At 34.7% G+C, this 10,678-nt stretch overlaps 2 protein-coding genes across 2 annotated transcripts; both read right to left on the bottom strand.

The window, feature by feature from the left end:
- Window positions 1-375: 375 nt before the first annotated feature.
- Window positions 376-1,332, bottom strand: LOC311170444 (olfactory receptor 10AG1-like; the record flags this gene model as incomplete). The annotated part of the gene is made up of 1 exon (XM_084232839.1): window positions 376-1,332. The coding sequence occupies one exon, from the start codon at window positions 1,330-1,332 to the stop codon at window positions 376-378; it is 957 nt and encodes a 318-aa protein (XP_084088965.1).
- A 5,933-nt stretch (window positions 1,333-7,265) lies between these two features.
- LOC311170459 (olfactory receptor 10AG1-like) lies at window positions 7,266-8,222 on the bottom strand (the record flags this gene model as incomplete). Its single annotated transcript, XM_084232864.1, has 1 exon — window positions 7,266-8,222. The coding sequence occupies one exon, from the start codon at window positions 8,220-8,222 to the stop codon at window positions 7,266-7,268; it is 957 nt and encodes a 318-aa protein (XP_084088990.1).
- Between the last annotated feature and the right edge of the window lie 2,456 nt (window positions 8,223-10,678).

Below are 10,678 nucleotides of genomic sequence, written 5' to 3'. Positions count from 1 at the left end.
CTGTCCGCAGCCTCTGTAGTGCCTGGCCAGTGCCGGACTGCCTGGCAAGAATCCCACATGGCAAAGCAGACCTCTCCTGTCTCACCCACTGCTCCCCTCAGCAGTGTATTTCATCAGTCTGCCTGTTCTGTTTCCGGCTCTGTCTCTGGTGAATCCTCTCACCCTCCCACACATCTGACCTATACTCTGGTTCTTGTATAAAAATAAGTCTTTAAAAAAAAACTATTTATAGAAAGGAGCAAGAGGTTTATTTTGTGAGAGATAAAAATGTGAGATCATTCATGCAGAAAAATTCAGGTTTTTAGAAAAATTGATGAAAAACAAATGGAGAATATGTAAAATAAGGAACAACTTTAAAGATGTTATGTTTCTGAGTCACAGCACAATCCATTTCTGTAAGAATTTTTCCAAGGCCACCATAACATCTTTGTTTCTTAGACAGTATATAATGGGGTTTAATATTGGTATCAAAATAGTATAAAAAAGAGAAAGGAATTTGTCCATTACTGTTGAGCGACTATTCTTAGACTTGAAATACACACAGATGCCTGATCCATAAAATAAAGTGACAACCGTGAGATGGGAAAAACAGGTCGAGAAGGCCTTGGCTCTCCCAGTTGCTGATGGCAGCCTCAGGATGGTGAAGACTATTTTCACATAAGATCCAAATATCAGAAAAGAAGGTATACTGGCAACTAGTGTAGTAAACAGATACAACAACATTTCAATCATGAAAGCATCCCCACAAATAAGCTGCACAACTGCAGGTGCTTCACAGAAAAAGTGATCCAAATGGTTACATCCACAGAAGGTTGAAGAGAAGACCATGGATGTGAATCCTATATGTACCGGAATTGCAGTGGTCCAGCAAGCAACTGCCATCTGCATACACAGCCTATCATTCATGATGACAGGGTAGAGTAATGGGTTGCAAATGGCAACATACCTGTCATAAGCCATGGCAGTGAGAATAAAGCACTCAGTGTCTACCAATATCAGAAAGAAATACATTTGAATAGCACAGGACAGAAAGGAAATGTTTCCATGTTGTCTACAGAGATCTGCTAATAATCTGGGGACAGTAACTGACACATAACAAATTTCCAACAGGGAAAAATTCCTAAGGAAGAAATACATGGGGGTCTGGAGGGAAGGTTCAACCTTAGTTATTGTGATAATTAGGCTATTTCCCATAAGAATAAGGAAATAGATTATCAGAAATATACCAAAAAGTAATCCTTGAAGGCTGGGAACATCAGAAAAACCAATCAGGATGAATTCCACCAATGCAGTGTGGTTCCCCAGTGAGGAATTTTGTCCTGTGCATCCCATCTATGATCAAAATTTCAAGCCTAAGTAGTCAATTCAATCCTTTGGTTTGAGTTGCAAATTGCATATATTATATGACTGGTTTCATTCAAATCCATTGATATGGGATAGATGTCATTTTCTTGTTTGTTTTATATCTTGGGAAATATACTTCAAATTCAGTATCCTAAAAGTAAAAGATGTTAAAAGAGATAATCTATTTTTATTATCACATTTACAATTATGGTTTTATCACTAACACTACAAAAGAGATGACAATAAAGTAAGAATGAAGCATTAGGGAGCCTCTTCTCAAGCAGCTCTAGGTAACCTGGGCCTTCTCAATGAGAAATGGTACTCTTTCCTCATTAATTTGGTCTCTAATTTTTTTTTTGTATATTTTCTTTCTTTTCTGTATTGAATTTTCTTTCTATTCTATCATTGAATTTATAGTCTGTTGATGATCTTATACACTGATTTTGATATTTCTTCTCTTGGTCACTCTCAGGTAACCCAGGGGCAAGATGGTCAGTAAATCTCCACTGCCCAGTCCATTACAACCAAGCTGGCCACTCACCAGCTATTAGTATTGGAAATATGGCATCTTAGAAGCCTGTTGTGCTCATTAAGTCCAAAATAAGAAATAAATTAAGATTTTATTATATCTCTTTAATTCTAGCATACCCCAACAGTAATAAAAATTCAAAGATAATCCATACTTTAGGCACTTAGTAATAATTAGATAAGCTTATCCTTTTGGGGAGTAATTAGACAAAGAAAAGGAAAATGAAGGCATGTCAGAGAATTTGAACAGGGAGTTCAAACATGAGACCAGGTATGTGTAAATCTGCCATTGCATCTGTTGTTTCTATGTTTAATAGCAATTTTGACTAGCTACCCATCCATCATATATTATTAATACATAATATATAATATATAGCACACATTATATATCACAATTAATATATTCTGAGCATAATACAAACTCTGATGATTGCCATCCAAATTTAGAAATACACTAATTGCAGTGTAACTTATCCTAATCATCTCCTAAAATATAAACATTTTTATGTCAGAATATGTTCAGTAATTCCTGCACTGCACTGAACACTATTTGTTATTCTATATTTGTTATTTCCATTCACTCTCTGTGGCATTTATTCATGTGAAACAATTCACAGATTGTCAGCTCGTCTGGAATCCACATTGTCATATGTTTCGAACTATAGCCATTTCCATTTCTGTACAATATAAATCCCCCTTCTTCCACTGTGACACCAAGCTCCACCTTTCCCACAAATCCAAACCAATGAAACCATTTATAATTCCTACATTTTGTATCCTAGTTCTTCTAACCCTAAATTCCTTCTTTCCTTTTCAGTTCAAGGAATCCTGCATTCTGTCTTTAGTGTCTCACATAACACCCTCAAGACAAACCTCCTCATGTCTCATCTGTGTTTATGACTCACATTTCTGAACAGGAAGGATCAAGGACCTGGGATGTTTGAGATTCAAATAATATGCTCTCTAAACAGAAACCATAGTCTTCTCTTGGATCTCTATGTTTGATGCTCTGTGCCTTTATTTTCTCTGATTTCACAATTTGGTAGTTAATTTTCCATATCGTATCTCTCAAACTTAGAATATTTATAACACCTTCCTATTTTTTTTATTTAGGCTATGCCTTTGAAAAACAAAATAGCAATAACAGAAATGAATTTTCATTGACCCAAAATGTTTCAAATGTGTCAGGCAGTCGAACGATATATATTTATTAAGAATTACTACACTTTATTGTAGATAAATATAAGTGCATGTTAAATATAAGTGTGTCCATTGATAAGGACAGAGATAATAACTGTGGTGAATTGTATGAATTCAGTCATCTTTACAGAGCTTACCGACCAATGGTAAGGTCAACAGAGACGACAGACGTCACCCTAGAAAGTGCAGATCTATATGAAAAGAGTTACCTGGTCTTGCAGAAGGGCCACATTTCTAAGAAAGAAACATCAGTCTGAGATTTTGTCAGATCACAGAGTCATGCTGGTATTATCACCTATAAGGAAAGAGAATAAACATTATTTCCAGAAAAATAGGTCCTCAAACTCATTCAATTCTTTACCCAAACGTCTAGTGTTTGCAATATGTTTTAGAAATACCTGCTAATGGGTAATTGAAAATTATTTCCCAACTCACATTATTGCCCAGGTAACTAAAAAGTTCACTGAGCAAAGAACTTTATATTCAATTACATACAAAATCAGGAATATTTTGGTAATATGTAGTTATCTAAACTATCAAGGCTTTATTTTCCTTGTTGAAAACATAGTCATGATAATATGTAACTAAGTGAGAGAGAGCTATCTGAGAAGTAGAGATATAATCTATATAAGAACCTGGCTTAAGGGCCTCCCTGGTGGCGCAGCAGTTGAGCACTGGGTTGTGAAGCTGCCTGCAGACTCTGCAGCACCGGTTCGATCCCCGGCTGCTCCCTGGCCACTGGAGGAGGGTCCCACATGGCACGCAGACCTCTCCTGCCACCTGCTGCTCCCCTCAGCAGTGTACTTCGGTCCTTCTGCCTGCTCTGCTCCCTGCTCTGGCTCTGGTGAATTCTCTCAGCCTCCTGCGCTTCTGACTGTACCCAGTGCATGCATCAAACAAACAAACAAATAAATAAGACATGCTTCTAGAAAATTAAAAAAAAAAAAGATACAGTTATAGTTCTGTTCAGCATTATTATGAAACTTATCAAACAATTGTATTTATCATTATTATTTTATCTTATCTCCTTTCTCTTTATTTTAAAATTTGCTTATCTTATATTCAGTCCACATTACCCAGATTTCCTCATGAATGCATCTGATTTCTGTAGGCACTGTTAATATTCCCATTTTGCATAAGTACCCAATGCACGGAGATAAAGAATCTGCCCAGTGTCTGGAAGCTGATGTCTGACCCAGGTGACTTCAAACTCAGCAATGTGATCAGACTCCAGATTCCTAATCAGAACTCAATGGTTGTCAGAAGGCATTCAATGAAAAGTGATTTTTGAATGCAATATTCTGAAAAATAAGAGTAAAACTAAGTTACATGAAACCTTCACAACAGTAAGTTGATTTCATCTCCATTTTATATATCCTATGCTGCTATAAAATGGGAAGCTGATAACTTATATAGCTTATATTTGAATTTAGAAAACTAATAATAATCAAATTTGATAACCAAAGAAAATATATTTTCAATGTTTTTGATTATTGACATCAAAAATACACTATAATAAAATAAACAAAGTAAAATAATTGCTTCCTACCTTTATCATATTGTTGAGAAATCACTGAGCTGCCCTATTTATTGTATATAATGCTATGCCCTATAAACTTGTGGTTTTAATTATGAGTAACTAATTAACTACTGTTTTTCTTCCTTGAACTCCTTTTTTACTTTAATCAACAAGGCACATTTATAGCAAAGAGTGTCTCGATTGCAGTTGGGAATTTATGCTCCAAATATTGTTGCATTTTTAAATTCAAAGTTGTTTATCAGTTGTTAAGGAAAAAATAACCAAAGCTATCCCTTGTTGGATTAGCAATGCCTGTTCTTTCACTGGGAATATGGGTTGGGGAGCATTAACCCATTACCAGTCCTGTGTCCCTGACTCCCCTCCCATCTTCTTGTCTCTGGGGTGTAAAGCAAGTCTCTGTTGGGAGAGGCTGTCGAAGGCGCTCACTGTCTTAACTTTGGTCTATCTGCATATGAAATCTGAGGGTACTAAATTTCAAATTGTCAAAAAATTATTACTTCTTCTGCTCAGAAAACGTCACTATGAAAGACTGCAGAGCTTGTGCATCGTCTTTGTTTTTATGGCATTCTCACCATTGAGGATAGCAGTTAGCATTAATTGCAGGCATTTTATATGAACAAAAAATAGATTGGTTTAAGAGGATATAGTACACTGAGTCTTAAGTTTTATATATTGAGAAGGTTTGAATGTGAAAATGACTATTCTTATAGTCCTTCTTTCTCCTCAAGCTGCATTTCCAACATGGGATTGCTAGTACAAAATTCTAAGGCAACGGATGTTTCGGTCCTCTTTTTTTTTGTTTTGGTCCTTTTTAGAAAAATGTATAAGGTAGCAACAAGAATTAGAAACTATTTTTCTTAAGGCTTTAATTTCATAAAGTTAGATGTATGTTACCACACTACATCACCAACAAAGCACAATTAATTATGTTAGAAAAAGATAAAATTCTGATGGATCCATGTTGACAGGATATATAATTTGGGCACATGTGTTGTGTTTGCCATTATTCAACCCTCTACTTTTGCTGGAGATCTTTGATTGCTTCATTTTTTTTTAACATGTCAGATATCGCTGATGTATGGGGGAGGAGGTATCTCGACAGGTCAATTACTAGCAATGTTTTAAAAAGTCACCCTAATCAGTTTTTAATATAATGGCTCCTTCACAAATAATTTAAGAACGTCATTACAACCTAGTGACTTATATTTGATAACTTCTTTGAGAATGCTCAGAGAACAAAGATGCATTTTGTAAATATTGAATATTATTTTGCATTGAAAGTAATTTTTTAAAGTTTATTCACCCATTTTATTTCTACTTAACATGGAATCTTGTGTCAGGAAATAATTATGCAGATATTGTATCGCGTGTACAACTAATTACATCATAGAGATCTCTGATCATAATATGACATGAGTGATAGGAGAGGGAAAGTGAGTGAAGGTTTCAATATTGGAAGGAACATCATGGAAAGTCAGGTGAACAATGCAAGAGTCTGAGGAAGATTGTGATGAGAGACTTAGGAATGTGGATCATGGAGAAAAAAATTGATGTGGGAAAAACATGATTAATAATCACATCTTACCAAATCAAATTAGAAATTATCTTTCCTTAAATCTTCAAAGTTATTCTTTTTCAGTAAAACCTATAAAATTACTTAAAGAAAAAATAAGCATAATTGATGGTTTCAATCTCATAAGACAGTAAAAGTAACTCACAACAACAATTAATTTCTTTATTCCATTTTCAAATACTTATTCCCTACCATGTTTTAGCATTCTTTGTGTTCATTAAAAGTCTGTATATGTTGTGACCTGAGTTCTATCCCTGGCCAAGGAGCTGACATACCTGCTCAGCAGACCCTACCTGTCTCACCTGCTGCCCTCCTTAGCAGTGTATTTCAGTAGATCTGCCTGTTCTGCTCCCCACTTTGTCTCTGGCACTTGCTCTCACCCCTGCACCTCTGGCCTACATCCAGTTCTTCTACATCAAAAATAAATAAAAATACAAATAAATAAAACCTGTATTAAAAATGTAATTCAGCTTTTGAAATGAATGTAATGAAATTGAATGGAGTTTTTAAGTTTATATAGAAAGACTGGATCCTGGCACTAAGATAGTGGAGCCCTATTGCATGTGATATTCATCTTTAGGGAGTTACTGATGAATCAGCAGTAAGAGAGATGAAAATTTCAACTTTTTAACATGTTAATTCAATATGGTTCTTGGACCCCAAACACTTAGGTCTACATCACTTTGTATCATTATAATATACTTTGGGAAAAAACAAAAAAATCAAGTTACACTGTGCAATTAGTCATCCTTTTGGAACAACAAAGATAAATAAATATCTTTGTTCACAGACAATATATTGGTTCAAGACTTATATAAAGATTTTTCATGAAAAGAAATAATAGATAATGTTCTATAGTATAGGAGAGAACGAATCAAACCTTTTGAGTCATGAGATATTAATAATATTTCTAAACTTTATATTGATTAGGTATTTGACTTAAAATAACAGTTTATTTTGTGAGAGATAAAAATGTGAGATTATTCATAAAGAAAATTTCAGGTTTTTAGCAAAGTTGATGAAAAACAAATGGAGAATGTGTAAAACAAGGAACAAATTTAAATAAGTTATGTTTCTGAGTCACAGACAAATGAATTTTTGTAGTAACTTCTCCAAGGCCACCTTAACATCTTTGTTTCTCAGACAGTATATAATTGGGTTTAACATTGGTATCAAGACAGTATAAAAGAGAGAAAGGAATTTGTCCGCTCCTGTTGAATGACTAGTCATAGCCTTGAAATACACAATGATGCCTGAGCCAAAGAATAAAGTCACAACCATGAAATGGGAAAAACAGGTTGAGAAGGCCTTGGCTCTCCCAGTTGCTGAGGGTAGCTTCAGGATGGTGGAAACTATTTTCACATAAGATCCGAATATAAGAAAGGAAGGTATACTGGCAACCAGTGCAGTAATCATATACAGCAACATTTCAACCATGAAAGAATCCCCACAAATAAGCTGAACCACTGGAGGTGCATCACAGAAAAAGTGATTCAACTGGTTACATCCACAGAAGGTTGAAGAGAAGACCATGGAGATGAACAGAGTGTGTATTGGAATTGCAGTGGTCCAGCAGGCAACTGCCAGCTGAATACACAGCCTATCATTCATGATGACAGGGTAGAGTAATGGGTTGCAAATGGCAACATACCTGTCATAAGCCATGGCAGTGAGAATAAAGCACTCAGTGTCTACCAAGATCAAAAAGAAAAACATTTGAATAGCACAAACCAGCAGTGAAATATTCCCCTTATGTCTACAGAGATCTGTTAATAATCTGGGAACAGTAACTGACACATAACATATTTCCAAAAGGGAAAAATTCCTAAGAAAGAAATACATGGGGGTCTGTAGGGAAGGATCAACCTTAGTGATCATGATAATGAGGCTATTTCCCATAAGAATAAAGGCATAGATTATCAGAAATACACCAAAAAGAAGTCCTTGAAGGTTGGGAACATCAGAAAATCCAATCAGGATGAATTCCACCAATTCAGTGTGGTTCCCCAGTGAGGAATTTTGTCCTGTGCATTCCATCTATGATCAAAATGATTTCAAGTCTTAGTAGTCAACAATCCTTTGGTTTGAGTTGAAAAGTGAATGTATCATGACTGGTTTCAAATCCATTGACATGGGATAGATGCCATTTTCTTGTTTGTTTTGTATTTTGGGGAATACATTTCAAATTGAATATCCTAAAAGTCCAAGGTATTAAAAGAGATAATCTATTTTCATAATCACATTGAAAATTACGCTTTGTCACAAACACTATGAAATAGATAACAACAAATTAAGAGAAAAGCATTAGGGAGCCTCTTCTCAAAATGCTCTAGGTAACCTGGAACCTTCTCTAGTGAGAAATGATTCTCCTTCCTGATTAATTTGATCTCTTCATTTTTTTTCTATTTTTATTTCTGTTTAGCACCATTGAATTTATAGTCTATTGATATGATCTTGAACATTGATTTTGATATTTCTTCTGTTCGCTACTATCAGGCAACTCAGGGGCAAGTTGGTCAGTAGGTCTCCTCTGCCTGGTCCACTACAACCAACCTGGCCACCCACCAGCTATTAATATTGGAAATATTGCGTCTTAGCAAGCCCTATGTGAACATAAATATAAAATAGGAAATAAATTAACATTTTACTATATTATCTGTTTAATTCTAACACATCTCCACAGAAATAAAAATTCAAACATATTTAAAACTTTAGGCTCTTAGTAATAATTAGATAAGCTTATTCTTTCACATAGTGGTTAGGCAAAGAAAAGGAAAATGAAGGCATGTCAAATATGTGAGCAGAGAGTTCAAACATGAGACCAGGTATGTGTAAAATCTGCTATAGTATCTGTTATTTCTATGTTTAATGGGAATTTTGAATATTTATCCATCCATCTTATATTATTACAATATAATATATACTAGAAATTATACATTATGATTAATAGGTGCTGTGCATAATACAAACTTTGTTGATATCCATTTAAAATTGGGAACACACCGCTAATTGCAGTGTAATGTATTCCAGTTGTCTCCTAAAATACTATTTTTACATCAGAATATGTTTAGTAATTCCTGCACTGCACTGAATCCTAAATCTTAATTTTTGTTATTTCTATTCAGTCTTTGTGGCATTTGTTCATGTGAAGAATTACCTATTCACAGATTGTCACATGGTCTGAAATCCATATTGTCATGTGTTTGGAAGTGTAGCCATTTCCCTTTCTTCCTCTCTGACACCAACCTCCTCCTTTCCCACAAATCGAAACCAATGAAACAATTTATAATGTCTACATTTTGGATCTTAGTTCTTCAAACCCTTAATCCCTTCCTTCTCAGTTCAAGGAATCCTGTATTCTGTCTTTAGTATCTCAAATCACACCTTCAAGACAAACCTACTCATGTCTCTTCTGTGTTTATGACTCACATTTCTGAACAGGAGGGATCAAGGACCAAGGATGTTTGAGATTCAAAGAATATGATCTCTAAACAGAAACCATAGTCTTCTCTTGGATCTCTATGGTTGATTCTCTGTACCCTTATATTCTCTGATTTCACAATTTGGTAGTTAATTTTCCATATTGTATCTCTCAAATGAATATAAAACCTTAATTTTTGTTTAATATAGGCTATACCTTTGAAAAACAACTACAGCCTTCAGAGAAATGAATTTTCATTGACCCAAATGTTTCAAATGTATCAGGCAGTTCAAGCAATATATATTTAATAAGATTACTGTTGTTTATGATGGATAAATATTAAGTGCATGTTAAATACACGTAAGTCCATTGATAAGGATAGTAATAATTATAGTGGTGAATTGCATGAATTCAGTCATCTTTGCAGAGTTTACTGGCCAGTGGTAAGGTCAGGCAGGGAAGTCAATGTCACTCTAGAAAGTGCAGATCTATGTAAAGAGTTACCTGGTCTTGCAGGGGGGACACATTCCTAAGAAAGTGACATCATTCTGAGATTTTGTCAGATCACGGAGTCATGCTGGGATTATCACCTATAAGGAAAGAAAATAAACATTATTTCCAGAAAATATGTCCTCATACTCATTCACATCTATAACCCAAATGTCTAGTCTTTGCAATGTGAGTGTTTTAGAAATACCTGTCCATCGTAATTGGAAATGATTTCCCACTGACTCACAATATTGCCAGGATAACTAAAAACTAAAAAGGTCACTGAGCAAAGAACTTTATATTCCATCACTTACAAAATCAGAAATATTTTGGTAATATGTAGTTGTCTAAATTATTGGCTTAATTTTCCTTGTTGAAAATATAGTCATAATAATATGTAACTAAGTGAGAGTTCTTTTGAGAAGTAAGAGATTTTAATCTATATAAGAGTTTAGCTTAAAAGATGCAGTTGTAGTTCTGTTCAGCATTGTTCTGATGCTTATCATAGATACTATACTTACCATTATTACTTTATCTTAAATCCTCTTTCTTTATCTTAAAGTTTGCTTATCTTAAATTCAGT

This window comes from Talpa europaea, assembly GCF_964194135.1.
Source record: "Talpa europaea genome assembly, chromosome: 1".
Taxonomy (NCBI): Eukaryota; Metazoa; Chordata; class Mammalia; order Eulipotyphla; family Talpidae; genus Talpa; species Talpa europaea.
Note: the sequence above shows the minus strand (reverse complement) of the source record. Positions and strands in the feature narration are given on the sequence as shown.